At 39.9% G+C, this 15,767-nt stretch overlaps 1 protein-coding gene across 3 annotated transcripts in view; it reads right to left on the bottom strand.

Annotated features, from left to right (window-relative positions):
* The window catches only part of lyplal1 (lysophospholipase like 1), a 73,851-nt gene that overhangs the window by 43,596 nt on the left and 14,488 nt on the right, over window positions 1–15,767 (bottom strand). For 2 of the 3 annotated variants that reach the window (XM_048535996.2, XM_048535998.2), the window contains exon 4: window positions 3,980–4,095. In XM_048535996.2, coding sequence (XP_048391953.2) covers window positions 3,980–4,095 — 116 coding nt within the window. Of the gene's footprint in view, window positions 1–2,388; window positions 2,873–3,979; window positions 4,096–15,767 lie in introns of those variants that run through there. The other variant, XM_048535995.2, reaches the window with a different exon arrangement.

Genomic DNA, 15,767 nt, shown 5'->3' with positions numbered 1-15,767 from the left:
TTAGCCAATTAAAGGACAATTAAGTTTATCTTTGTTGGAAGTGGCAAACCGTTTCAGACAGGATGGGAGAAATGGCGCTGCCACAAGCATATAGAACTGGGATCAACAGACTGGAATATCTGATCAGTGATTCATTCAAATATTTTACCAAGCAGAGGGTATGCATTAATTCCAAAACAAAAATGCACTGTTTTGAGAAAACAATGTTATGCTTCACATAAACTGCACAAAACCTACAGCATAAATGCACTAGTTGGTTCATTAAGCCTACGCTGGAATCTAAGGTTTTGGTGTAGATCTGGAGCTCGGGTTGTGGGTGCCGAGGTGGTTTGTTGTTTTGCAGACATTTTGTTACCATGCTTGGTAACATCTTTAACGGCCAAACATATGAGCAAATCAATGGGACACCCATGGGATCACCTATCTTCGGACTCATAGCAGAAGCAGTGATGCAAAGATTGGAAAGGGCTGCCCTTCTGCAAATCTAACCTAAACTATGGATACGCTACGTAGACATATTTGTCATCATTAAACGGACCAAATTAGAAGAGACACACAAACTCATAAACAACACCCTCAGGGGAATACGATTCACTGGAGAGGAGGAGAAAAACAAACAACTCCTATTCCTGGATGTCATGGTAGACAGCAAGATAACTGGGAACTGCAAACGCAAGTACATCAAAAAGCCACACACACAGACCAGGTACTGAACTTCAACAGTAACCATCCCAGTACACAGAAATGAAGCTGCATGCGAACACTATTTATAAGGGCAACAGCACACTGCAGCAACACTGAACTATGCGAAGAGGTAGACGAATATCTCTTCCTAGTGTTTAAGGTAATGGATATCCCAAGAACTGGGTCAAAAGATGCCTAGCAGAACAGTATCAGAAAGATTCTATAGGCCCCAACACACTCATCACGCTACCCTACATCAGGAACACATCGGAACTCACCACAAGACTCCTACAACTGCTTGGTATCAGAGTGGCACACAAGCCGACGTCAAACCTACAACAAATGCTCACCCGAATTAAAGACCCACTCCCCGCCATGGACAGACCAATGTTATCTACAAAATCCCCTGCAGAGGCTGCCAGAAACACTACATCCGACAAACAGGAAGGAAACTAACAACATGAGTACATGAACACCAACTGGCTACAAAAAGACACGACCAATACTCACTCATCTCAATCCACATGGACAAGGAAAACCACGACTTCGACTAGGACAACACCAAGAGCCTAGGGCAAGCTAGGCAGAGACAAGCACGAGAATTCCTAGAAGCATGGCACTCAATGAAGCAGGCTATTAAAAAACACATTGAACTCGACCCCATATATATTCCACTATGAAGGAAAGCTGGAAGTGAGGCAACCCATCTCAATGGAATCCAGAGTTTGAAAACCGGGTGGAAAAACACACCAACACTTCATTGGAGGCTGCACTGAGGGTGTTACCAAGCATGGTAACAAAACGTCTGCAAAACAACAAACCAGCACGGTGAGCCAACCAACCTCAACTACCCTGGAATAATATGAATATTACTGAAGCAATGTATGTTGAGATAATGGGAGGAGTGATTCCTTTTCGTAAAAGTATTCTGATTCTAAAGGTTGCTATTCAGTGAGAGGTACTATGCCAGGTTTCGTGCATGTCATAGCACCATCTATCGTTCCATCCTATATTCCAGGTAATCAGGAACGCTCTTGAGAAACCATATAGGGATCCATTGAGACAATTTTAAAAAATTTTCTTCAACTAAGAATGGAAGTGACTAACCTTTTTCAAAATATACAGATGCCACATGCCTGCAAATGTGGGCAACTCTACAAAATCAGGGATAGTAGGAACTGCCGATGCTGGAGTCTGAGGTAACAAGATGTAGAGCTGGATGAACACAGCAGGCCAGGCAGCATCAGAGGAACTGGAAAGCCGACATTTTGTGTCTGGATGCTTTCTTGAAAGCTGATGTTTCGGGTCTGGACCCTTCTTCAGAAAAGAAGAAGGGTCCAGTCCCAAATCGTCAGCTTTCCTGCTCCTCTGATGCTGCCTGTGTTCATCCAGCTCTGCACCTTGTCGTCTACAGAATCAGGGTTGCATTTATTCCAGATTTTATTTACTGAACTAGGGAGATGATCAGAATGGTCAATTTAAGAGTTTGGTAAATTGCATTAAGAGACCACAAGAGATGACTGGAACTAGACTTGGTTATCTTCTAAAAAGAGAGATTCAGCATCCTGCCCTTCTTTGCAAAATATGTTACTTTACATCAATGGTAATGAAGTAATCAGCAGTAAGCATGTTAAGTGTAACGAAAAATTGATAATAGCTTTTTTGAAGTAATAGATTGTGAATCTAAACAAAGTACATGAGGAGTCCAAAAGTATCAATCAGCAGTGTAAGAACACCGTGATAATGGTGAACTATTTAATAAAGCTAAGTACATTCATTAGACATTATAAGTCAACAGTGCATTGCCAGAAAAGCAGTATACATAACAATTTATCAGTGATTTTAATTTATTTCTCCGATTTTCAGATTCACCCACGATATATTATCATTCTTGACAATATTAGCTAATATATTACAATATGTACATGAAATATGACTACTTCAGTCAGGATGAATAGCATTACTGTTCAACATTAGGCAGTTTACGTAAAATCCATGACTTCAGCTGTTCTAACTCTGATTTGCAAAGTTCATGATAGAGATTAGGAAAAGTCTTAAATGTGGCTTTCACTCCTAGTGACTGTAAACCCAAACAACTCTCTTTACCCCACTCATATAAAACTAGGTGGTCATTCTTTCCATGACATTGAAACAATTCAGGCATTGAGGTTTTAGAATTCTGGATCGCCTGGAGAGAAAACATAGATTTATAGACATAGATTTGGTGCATACTGTTTGCAATTTATTTCTTCTTATTTATATATTGAACAAAATTGGAAAACAAAGCACAATGTTTTATTTTTCAAATTATCACTCTATAACATTGATACCTAGATGTAAACAAACATCTGAAAACTTGCGAGCAGGTATAAATGATCACCCATTAACACTGCTGAACTACTTTAAAAAAGTAGTAGACACTTAAAATTTGAGGGAGTGTGAAGGTCGAATCTACTGGCCTCTTCATAAAACCAAACATTCACATATTGTTTTTAATATCAAACAGAGCTAGCCCGTGGCTCTAAGCAAACATGCAAATAAAATGGTTACAGATTAATTCATTTTGAACTTCTTAACATATTTAAAAAAGCAAGTTATAAAGAAAGTGGGTTATTGAAAAAGTGAAAGAAATGTTTAAATTTAAATTTAAAGGTCAATATTAAAAGAATTAAACTATAATGCATCACTGGTTTGAAATTATGCCATGTGATTTTGTAAATACGTCCATATAAAATATCTTTCCTATTTTAACAATGGTATTAAATTCGTGGATTAATATTTTAGAACTTAAAATTTCTCAAGAATAGTTGATGTATCATTGACAATATTTTAACATATCTAAGTTTAAGGATATTATCCAGTGACCCCTGATTGAAATCAAAATTAAGCTCAACAGTGCTTAAATAAAATGCTTATTTGATAGCTTTCTGAAGTGAGATGATGGTGAGTTTAAGCCCCACTTCAGAACTTTGTCTAATTTAGACACACTTCAGTATATTAAGGAAATGCTGCATTGTTAAAATTTCAAATAAGACTTTAAACAGTGGTTTCACCTGTCTGTTATGCTGCATATGAAAGATCCCAGTGCACTTTTATCAAACAACGCAATTCTTCAAGTGTAGTCAACATTGTTTCCTCAATCAATAATATCATCATATTGCTCATATTCACCACTAAATTTGAAGTATTTAAGAACAGTTACACCTCAAAAGACACTCAATGGCAATGCAGTCATTGGGATGTGCTGAGGTCACAAATGGTGCAATGTAAATAAAAATTCCATCCTTCTGCTTACCTGGTAAACAATAGAATCCTTATTCAAGAAACTGGACAAAGCAAACACTCCTGCTACTTGTTGGTGAAATCTATAGGCTAAGTGCATAGCCATTGTCCCTCCCATTGAAAATCCCCCTGCAACATCAAATACAGATCAAAATCAAAAGTTTAATAGAGTACATTACAAATTGAATGCAGACTGATGTGGTCAAGCTTGCTTTGAGAGTTTTATTATACAGAAACAGAAGATTGTCTCATTAGTGACATGGACAATTTAATTACTTTAATAACTGGAACTCAAAATACTCTCCTCATTCGCCCCACCCCAGCTACCCCCTCAAGTTTTTAATCAAATATTTTACACCTATAGCCTCTGGTTATGGACTCACTCACCAGAGGAAGTCGTTTTATTTTATTAAAACCTCTTTAAATTATCAAAGTCCTTTGTTCAAGGTAACATTCAAATAAATCTCTTTTGCTACCTTTGAGGCTTTATATATTTTAGTTTAGTGTCCCAAAGTTTTGCACTATTCCAGCTGAGGCCTAACCAGTGGTTTTGAAAGTTAGATGAACATATTCTACGACTGTCCATAAACCTAAGTAACCCATTATGTTTTGTATCAACATATTAAAGCTTATGGAAATATGGATTTGGATCCAAATGCTCTCTCTGATCATCTGCACATTCCAAAATTGTGCCTTAATTTGTAATGTACTGTCTTTTAATATTCTGTATTAATCCAACCCTTTGAGCTCCACCTTACATGCTTCTGTCAAATTCACAACCTTACCTGTGCCATTCTCAAGGCTGTAACCATCCTTCTTGCTATCCACTGTATTGTGAAGTTTCATATCATCTATAAATTTTATAAAACTACTAAAGGTTCAGACGATTTATCAAAACTGAAAATTAATATTTATAAAACTGACTCTTGGGAACCCCATTTTGAACCACAGCCTAGTCTGGACATCACCCATCCACTAACAGTCTCTGCTTTCTGTCATTCAGCTAACTTTGTGTCAAGTTTTCACTTTCCCTTTAATTTCGAGCCTTCCACCTCCTTAACGGGCCTCCTGCATTGCACTTGCTTGAACGTCTTCCAGAAATCCATGTAGACAACATATAATACACTAACTTGATCACCATTCTGTTAAATTGTCAACAAATTAATTCAACTTAGGCAATCACAATTTACCTTTAACAAGAGCATTGGTGAGGCCACTTTTAGATTAGTGGAGACAATTCTGGTCATCCTTCTTATAGAAGGATGTTGTTAAACCTGAGATGTTGCAGAAACGGTTTACAAGGATGTAGCCTGGACAACAGGATTTGAGCTAAAGGGAGAGATTGAATAGGCTGTGCCTTTTTTACCTTGGAGTGTTGGAGGCTGAGGAGTGATCTTAAAGACGTTTAAAACACCATGACAATAGTATGAATAGCCAAGGCGTTTTCCCTAGGGTGGGAGAGTCAAAACTAGAGGGCATAGATTTACAGTGAGAGGGAAAAGATTTAGAAAGGATCTGAGGGGTAACTTTTTCACATAGTGTGGCGCATGAACGGAATGAGCTGCAGTGGTGGAGTTCTGTACAACTACAACATTTAAAAGGCATCTGGATAAGCTTATACAAGGATGGGTTTAGAGGGATATGGACCAAATGCTGGCAAATGGGACTAGATCAGATTAGGATGTCTGGTTGGCACGAACATGTTGGACTGAAGGGTCTGTTTCCATTCTGTATGACTCTAATTCCATGCTGGCTCATCTTGATTAGCTTATGTCTCTTTAAATGCAAATCTATTTTTGCCTGAAAATACTTACCAATAATTCTCCAACTAATGATAGGTTGATTAGTCAGTAGTTTGCTGGCTTACCCATATTCTTCTTCGTGAATAGAAGTATAACATAAACAACTCTAAACATTTAACTGAAGAATTTTTTTTAAACTGAATCCAATAACTCTGCTTTTTCCCCCTTTGCCTCTTTTAGTAATCTAGGATACATTCCATTGACTTGGTAACTGGAAACCCAGTTCAGTGAATCCTATTAGCACATTTACTCCACCTCCTAGTACATTGTACATAACGTCCTCCACACTTTGGTGTAATCTTCACATCATCTGGATTCTTTTGAGGAGATAGATGTACAGTACTCCTTGCATACTTTTACCATATCGTCCACTTTGAGCATGTAACAAAAGGATATAGCAGAGAGACATGGAGGATCATTTGGAAGAGGGATATCAAGCCTAAAGATTTACTATAAGAACAGATGCGCTAGCTTCCTAAAACTACTATCCACTTATCCTTACCGCCCTACCAAGGTTAAGCTGCTTTTGTTATCAGGAGATACTACAGATGCTCTTTTCACAGTTTAAGAGAAGAGTTAAGAGTTATCCAATATGATGATGATGTTTGGTAAGGTAAAGAGCAGAAAATATCTCAGCTGATGTTTGAGTCAGTGACTTGAGGGCATAAATCTGAGATGTCTACCAAAACAATGTAGGGAGGAGTGGACTGTTTAAGACACTGAATACCCCACCAGAAATAGTAGTGTACGTGATCAATTCTTTTGTCTTCCCAGAACAATACCAGCAGAATGGAATTTAAAATTGTTCAAATAAAAAATGTCACTTTTAAATAAAACAATGACATCTACTTAATGCTCGGTATCAATATGTTCTAGACTGAAGATGCATTTATAATGCAGCAGAAAACAATTCATACACTGGAAATTGGTAACAAGGGACAGAAAACACTGGAAATACACAGCAGTTAACATCCATCAAGAGAACAGTCAATTTTTCAGGCACGTAGCCCTCACTGGAAGCATTTTAATACATTCAGAATAACGTGGAATAGGAAAGTTGAATAGGTGATGAAGATGATCTTGAGGTTAGACAATGAAAAAAGTTAAGAAACAAAGACTGCATGAATATCCAAGGGAATGAGGGGTAATACAAGACAGATAATTGCAGGTCAAATGAAAATTAAGAGAAGCTGGCAAAATAAGTGGTAAGAAAGAGGTTTGACGGTTGGAAGACTTCACAAAAACAGAGCTGTATCACCTACAAATCTGACAAAGAGTTTCCACCCTAAATATAAACATATTCGTTTAATATCACTCATGGGATACTTAATGAAAAAGATGAGATTGCAAGCCATAAAAAAAATCTGTAATGGTTTAAAAACCTACTGGAATGAGAATGGTAAAAAAAAATCTTGAAAAAGATTGGGAACCTTCAAAATTATGATAGGGAAAAAAAGAAATTCCAAAGATGGAAGGAACCAGTTCTGGAACCGGATTCGATTTCCTGGCTTTAGGCATGTTTATTTCCAACCAAGGACAAGGGAGGTATCAATGGATATTAGCCCTTTTAATAAATTTTGAGTGCCACAACTGAGTGTGCACATGGACACCTTAGCACCCGTCTCCAATTTTCTGCAAACATCAAATGTGTGCTTCTCATTTCTTAATTCATTCACAGGATATGGGAGTCACTGGTTGGGCCAGCATTTATTGTCCATCTCAAGCTACACATGAGAAAGTGGCAGTGAGCTACCTTCTTGAAAGAGTGCAGTCTATTCGCTGTACGTGAACCCACAATGTGGTGGGAGGAGGGGAGGAATTCCAGGATTCTGACCCTATGATACAGAAGGAATGGTGATAAAGTTCCAAGTCTGAATAGTAAGCAGCTTGGAGGGGAACTTGTAGTTGGTAGTGTTTTCTGCCCTTGGTCTTCAATATCATTGTGTTTGTGGCTTTAGAAGGTGATATCTGAACATGCCTGGTGAATATTTACGCATCTTGTAGGGAACACACTGCTACTACAGATCATCACTGGTGACAGTGGCATTAAATGTTTGTGGATTTAGTGCCAATCAAATAGGCTGCCTTGACCTGGTTGGTGTAAAGCTTCTTGAGCTTTGCAGGAGCTGCACAAGTGTGAAGTATTCCATCACACTTACAATTTGTACCTTGTAGATGGTGGAGGGGCCTTGGGGAGTGAGGAGCTGAGTTACTCATTGCAAAATTTCCAGTTTTTGAACTTCTTTTGTAGCCACAGTATTCATATGGCTCGTCCAGTTCAGTTTCTGGTCAACTGTAAACTCCAATATGTTAATAGTGGGTTATTTACTGATGGTGAATTCACTGAATGTTCAAGAGTGATGGCAAGATTCTCTTTTGTTGGAGAGTCATTGCCTGGCACTTGTATGGATTAATATTTGCCTACTTTGTTTCCATATCACATTTTTTACAATTAATTAGTCACAGCACAAATGGAATCAAAAATTAAAAGTTTCCTCAATATGATTTTAGTATTGAACTTTTATCAAAAAAGGAAAACTCAAATGGGACAAGAGAAGATATAATTTGCACAGATGGGAGTGTGTTTCTCTTAGTTAAAATCAACACCTACAGTGGACAGAATGCTATTTTCTACAGTAGACATGTAAATGGAGATGGTTAAGAATAAGCCTAACCTTCAGATAAAGTAAAACAGAAGGATATATGATAAATTAACCAGACATGTGAAATAAGTATCAGAGATAATGGGAACTGCAGATGCTGGAGATTCCAAGATAATAAAATGTGAGGCTGGATGAACACAGCAGGCCAAGCAGCATCTCAGGAGCACAAAAGCTGACGTTTCGGGCCTAGACCCTTCATCAGAGAGGGGGATGGGGGGAGGGAACTGGAATAAATAGGGAGAGAGGGGGAGGCGGACCGAAGATGGAGAGCAAAGAAGATAGGTGGAGAGGGTGTAGGTGGGGAGGTAGGGAGGGGATAGGTCAGTCCAGGGAAGACGGACAGGTCAAGGAGGTGGGATGAGGTTAGTAGGTAGCTGGGGGTGCGGCTGGGGGTGGGAGGAAGGGATGGGTGAGAGGAAGAACCGGTTAGGGAGGCAGAGACAGGTTGGACTGGTTTTGGGATGCAGTGGGTGGGGGGAAGAGCTGGGCTGGTTGTGTGGTGCAGTGGGGGGAGGGGATGAACTGGGCTGGTTTAGGGATGCAGTGGGGGAAGGGGAGATTTTGAAACTGGTGAAGTCCACATTGATACCATATGGCTGCAGGGTTCCCAGGCGGAATATGAGTTGCTGTTCCTGCAACCTTCGGGTGGCATCATTGTGGCAGTGCAGGAGGCCCATGATGGACATGTCATCAAGAGAATGGGAGGGGGAGTGGAAATGGTTTGCGACTGGGAGGTGCAGTTGTTTGTTGCGAACTGAGCGGAGGTGTTCTGCAAAGCGGTCCCCAAGCCTCCGCTTGGTTTCCCCAATGTAGAGAAAGCCGCACCGGGTACAGTGGATGCAGTATACCACATTGGCAGATGTGCAGGAATCCGACCCCACCACCCAAGACATTTTTCCATCCCCACCCCTGTCTGCTTTCCGGAGAGACCACTCTCTCCGTGACTCCCTTGTTCGCTCCACACTGACCTCCAACCCCACCACACCCGGCACCTTCCCCTGCAACCGCAGGAAATGCTACACTTGTCCCCACACCTCCTCCCTCACCCCCATCCCAGGCCCCAAGATGACATTCCACATTAAGCAGAGGTTCACCTGCACATCTGCCAATGTGGTATACTGCATCCACTGTACCCGGTGCGGCTTTCTCTACATTGGGGAAACCAAGCGGAGGCTTGGGGACCGCTTTGCAGAACACCTCCGCTCAGTTCGCAACAAACAACTGCACCTCCCAGTCGCAAACCATTTCCACTCCCCCTCCCATTCTCTTGATGACATGTCCATCATGGGCCTCCTGCACTGCCACAATGATGCCACCCGAAGGTTGCAGGAACAGCAACTCATATTCCGCCTGGGAACCCTGCAGCCATATGGTATCAATGTGGACTTCACCAGTTTCAAAATCTCCCCTTCCCCCACTGCATCCCTAAACCAGCCCAGTTCATCCCCTCCCCCCACTGCACCACACAACCAGCCCAGCTCTTCCCCCCCACCCACTGCATCCCAAAACCAGTCCAACCTGTCTCTGCCTCCCTAACCGGTTCTTCCTCTCACCCATCCCTTCCTCCCACCCCCAGCCGCACCCCCAGCTACCTACTAACCTCATCCCACCTCCTTGACCTGTCCGTCTTCCCTGGACTGACCTATCCCCTCCCTACCTCCCCACCTACACCCTCTCCACCTATCTTCTTTGCTCTCCATCTTCGGTCCGCCTCCCCCTCTCTCCCTATTTATTCCAGTTCCCTCCCCCCATCCCCCTCTCTGATGAAGGGTCTAGGCCCGAAACGTCAGCTTTTGTGCTCCTGAGATGCTGCTTGGCCTGCTGTGTTCATCCAGCCTCACATTTTATTATGTGAAATAAGTAGTCTGGAGGCCTGAAGAAATAGCCAGTGTGGGGTCAAATTTAGGAGGATGGGGGAAAAAAGGTGAAAAAGCTGATAAAAAGGGACAATTCAGACAGTGATTTGATTGATCTATCACAAAACGTTCAGGGTTTATTCCTATGAAAAAGGGCTATAAGAAATAAATATTGCCAGAAAGAAGTATTTTACTATTTATATAAACATTTATCATGAATCTCTTGTGACTGTTCATTGTTAGCTGGAGTACTTGTTAAGCATGTTCTAGTTGCTAAGACATACTGAGAAAGGTTACAAGATTACAGGATTTTTTAGCATTATGACTTCTTTTCAAGTAACAACAGTACCAATAATGAATAGAATAATTTTACTGTCACAACATTTTCAGTTAACCTCAATGGACGAGATGTATTACACATGACACAAGAATTTTGATTTACCAAGTATCACAATTTTGATAAAATCAACAGAAATGAAAGACTTTATTCAAACTCTTCACACCTATCTAAACTCATAATGAGACAGCTAATGAGTTAAAAAACCATAATTCAATCGTTCATTTTTTCCGAGGTATTTCTTCCTGAGACTTAGAAGGATCTGTTGAAATTCTGAAATTTTTAAAAGCAATCCATTTATAATTTTCTATAAATAGTAACTTCAAACAACGTAAGAATATCATAAAACTGTGCTAAGCACAATAAACCATTTATAATTGCTTTTAAAACACAATGCAATTAAAGAAATCAAAGCAAAATTCCCATGCACAGCAATACAAAGCCAGTACCAGTATTTTAAGTAACTCGTTATAAGGTAAATTATTGCACCTACTTAGTCACATGCTGGCAAAGATGCTGGCAGTTAGTCATGACGGCGCCTTTTATGTATATAAGTACCATGAGATGGAATGACTATGTAATTACATATTTTATGTGGTTGACCGATTGATTTTCCTTTTGAAATGACAATATACAGAAAGGTTTGGTCAGTAAGTTACTTTTGTACGGAAAAATCCTGCAATTTGTCTGTCAATACCAAAATGCCTTCTGGTGAGTACTGTAACCATAATACAGTTGTTGACTTCAGCCAATACATTTGATGACAAACAGTCTTATCCGAGGATCTGGATAATGTTTCAGTGAAGCCCAATTTTAACACATTACTTTTAATTCATCGTGACTGGTGCAGTTTTATATATTTGAATCTCAAATTTCATACAGTTTGTTATCAGTTTCTTCAAACATAAAACAACAGAAAAAAAAACTTTCAGCTTTGTGAAACTATGTGAGCTTATTTAGCAATGTTCAGTATCTGTTAGTATCCAGCAAAGGCATTTCCTCAATATGACAATAAGTAAACTTTATCAGAGATCAAATAAAGCTTCTCCAGATAACTGCAACTTCTGTTTGATTCCTTGTGAGGGTTCCTTTCTGTCTTCATTCAGTAATATATTATTTCAAAATGCACGGGTCCTTAAAGGGAAACATCTTTTTTATGTGCACGTGTACTCAATGATTCATTACATAATCCAAAATATTACACAGATTTAATGCTGTAATTGATTCATTATCATCATGCTTTATGCACAGAAGCATGAGAACAGTTTATTTTTATGGAAAACCACTACATTTAAACTTCAGTGATTGTGAATGCTACCCAACCATTTATAGAATCAATGAAATAGAACATTGATTTTACATCAGAGAAGTTGCACATAAAATGTTCATTTGCTAAATGCCACTATTACGATACTGAAACATAAAATCCAAGCACAAGGACCAACTAAAGCACAAGTCTACAGACAACTTGTGTTACTTATACTTTTCACCAATTCAAATGGTTTTAATGAATTCCTAATACATAAATACTTAGAAGTATTTAAGCAAATATCTATACACTGTTGAACATATACAACATAATTCCTAAACTACTTCTCAGTATATTTTGTTTCATATTATTCTCATACAATCAACCTGAAATAGCCACATGGGCTTGTCATCATATCTCCACAAAATTAGTTTGATCATTTGATCTGTTCTGTCAGTGATTGTATTTGTGATCATGTCCACACTTCATTCTCAATCTATAGATTCAAACCAGTCAATTGTCAGATGCATTTGAATTGATCAATGTGGAAGTTCTTAAAACGTACAATTCTGAATATCTGAAACTACTTGGGTAAAAGGATCTTTACATTAATTGTTTGTTTGCTATAGTCACAACCGTCCTGAATATCACTAGCATGTGTTTTCATTTCAGATATACAACATGTACAGGATTTTACTTTTCTATTACATGAAGCTTCACACCCATGAAGTGTAAATGGGGTGGCTACAGCTAAGTTTCCAGACATGCCCAAGCATCAGCAACCTAGGGAAAAAAACCTTCTGCTATGTTGACAGAGCCATCTAATTCCTACTGTCAGTGAGGACTCCAAGCTCAGATGGAGTCCTTGCCAAGAAATTTTCAAATCTAGAGGAGCCCAGCTTTCCATTAAAAATGCTCACAATTAAATCACAATGTGGGATAAATAAGCCATTCCTCAGGAATTTAAAGATGCCACAAGTATTGAGATGCACAATGGAAAAGGACAAAAATGTGAAAGGCAACCACGGAGGAATTTCACTGTTTGCGATGTTTGACAATATTCTCGAAGAGTCCAGCTAACAGACTCTGTTAAGCCACTTGGAAGAATGTGTATTGCCAGAAAGTCAAAGTGAGTCCAGGAAAGGCAGAGCTGCTTGCGATATGACCTTCAACCTCTGATGAATATAATAGAAATGATGTGAATAATGGATGGAACTTTACTGTGCATTTGTTGACCTAATGTAGGCCATTCACATGTAAACAGAGAGAGCTTGTACAAAGTCTTGGCCACATTTGGATATCTTGACACAATTTTAAAACAGATACAGCATCAGAGGAGCAGCAAAGCTCATGTTTGGGCCTAGACCCTCCGAAACGTCAGCTTTCCTGCTCCTCTGATGCTGCTTGGCTGCTGTGTTCATCCAGCTCTACACCTTATTGTCGCAGATTCTTCAGCATCTGCAGTTCCTACTATCTCTGTAAAACAGACACTGCTGTTTTACAATGGAATGATAACTAGAGTCACTGCCTGTGGTGAATAGACACATTGGTTGGTGTAACAAGTGATGTGTCATAGACCCTGCTATTCTGTATTTTCTTTTCTGTCATGCTATTTGGGACATTTGATGGAAATACTGATGGAATATACATCCAATTGAGAATCTGGGATAATGGAAATCTGCTAATGAGTTATCAGTGATTACAGAATTATAATTGCTGTTTGTTGAAATTGTACAGATGGGAATGGCTGAAGACAAAGATTTTGAAAATTTCTTAGACAAGCAATCAAGAATGTATTGTATTTTTTATGATCTGTAGAGAATGCAGATTCTTCTAGTCCACTTCAAAAACGTGGATTATTAGACTTCAAGAAAACATTATTTTTCTCTTTAAAAGTAAAATACCATGGATACTAGGAAAACAAAATAAAAACAAAGCGCTAGAGAAACTTGGTGGGTCTGGCAGCATTTGTTGTTACAGAATTCCTCATATTCCTCGAATAAAAAATGTCAGAAGAAATAGTAATATAACACTCATAAGGAATAAGAAGTGAGTCCAAAACAAAAATAAGAACTAAAAAAGATATACAGGTCAGTCTCTGAGTGACTGAAGAAGAGTAGAAGGAAAAAGATTATCACCATCATGGTGGTTGTTATTGTTAACCTTGATGTTGGTATTTGAACAGTTAATGTTGAGATGGGAAGGCAACTGCCTTGGGCTATTACTGCTTGACCATTAATTCAGAAACTCAGCTAATGTTCTGGGGTCCCAGGTTCAAATCCAAATGTGAATTCAAATTAAAAAAGAATCTAGAATTAAGAATCTACTGATGACCATTAAATCATTGTTGATTGTTGAATAAACCCAGCTGGCTCACTAATGTCCTTCAGCGATGGAAATCTGCCATCCTCATGTGGCTTACATGGGGCTCCAGACGTGCAGCAATGTGGTTGAATCTCACCTGCAATCTGAAATAGCCTAGCAAGCCATTATCTTGTACCAATTGCAACAAAGAAATGAAACCAGATGCCTAGGCATTGATCCAGGCACCGGAAAAAACAATGGCAGAAACAGCCCTGTTGACCCTGCAAAGTCCCCCTTACTAACATCTGGGGTCTAGTTGGGACAGCTGTCTCACAGACTTGTCATGCAACAGCTTGACATGGTCATACACGCAGAATTATACCTTACAGGCAGTGTCCCAAGACACCATCATCACGATCCTTAGATATGCCATGTCTCACCGTCCTCGGATGTGTCCTATATCACTGCCAGGAAAGACCCAGAAGAGGTGGTGGCACTGTGGTATACAGTTGGGAGCGAGTTGCCCTGGGGATCCTCAACATTGACTCCAAACCCCATGAAGTCTCATGGCTTCGGGTTAAGCATGGGCAGGGAAACCTCCTGCTAATTACCATGTACCATCCTCCCTCAGCTGATGAGTTGGTACTCGTCCAAGTTGAATAACACTTGGAAGAAGCACTGAGTATGGCAATGGTACCAAATGTACTCTGGCTAGGAGATTTCACCAAGAGTCTAACACTAAGAGAGGCTTGGCAGCAGTACTACTGATTGAGCTGGTCAGGTCCTAACCGACATAGCTGCTAGACTGGGTATGCAGCAAGTGGTGAGGGAACCAATAAGAGGGATAAACATACTTATCCTCATCCTTACCAATCTGCCAGTTACAAATGCATGTGCCCATGATAGTATGAGTGAAAGCGACCACCACAAATTCTTGCGGAGGCCAAGTCTCACCTTCGTATTGAGAATACCCTCCATCGTGTTGTGTGGCACTATCACCATGCTAAATAGGACAGACTTCCAACAGATCTAGCGACTCAAGACTGGGCATTCATGAAACACTGTGGGCTATCAACAGCAGCAGAATTGAACTCCAACACAATCTGTAACCTCGTGGCTTGGCATATCTCCCACTTAACCATTGCCACCAAGCCAGGGGATCAACCCTCGTTCAACGGAGAGTGCAAGAGGACATGCCAGGAGCAGCACCAGGCACACCTGAAAATAAAGTGTTAACCTGGTGAAGCCCCCAAACAAGACTACTTGCATGCCAAACAGCATAAGCAGCAAGTGATAGACAGAGCTAAGCAATTCCAAACCAATGCATCAGATCTAAGCTCTGCAATCCTGCCACATCCAGTCATCAACGGTGGTGGACAGTAAAACAACTCACTGAATGAGAAGGCTCTGTAAATATCCCCATCCTCGATGATGGAAGAGACCAGCACATTAGTGCAAAAGATAAGGCTGATGCTTTTGCAGCAATCTTCAGCCAGAAGTGCCAAGTGAAAGATCTATCTTGGCCTCCTCCTGTTGACCCCAGTATTAGAGATTTCAGTCTTCAGTTAATTTGATTCACTCCATGTGGTA

This window comes from Stegostoma tigrinum, chromosome 9 (genome assembly GCF_030684315.1).
Source record: "Stegostoma tigrinum isolate sSteTig4 chromosome 9, sSteTig4.hap1, whole genome shotgun sequence".
Lineage (NCBI taxonomy): Eukaryota > Metazoa > Chordata > Chondrichthyes > Orectolobiformes > Stegostomatidae > Stegostoma > Stegostoma tigrinum.
Note: the sequence above shows the minus strand (reverse complement) of the source record. Positions and strands in the feature narration are given on the sequence as shown.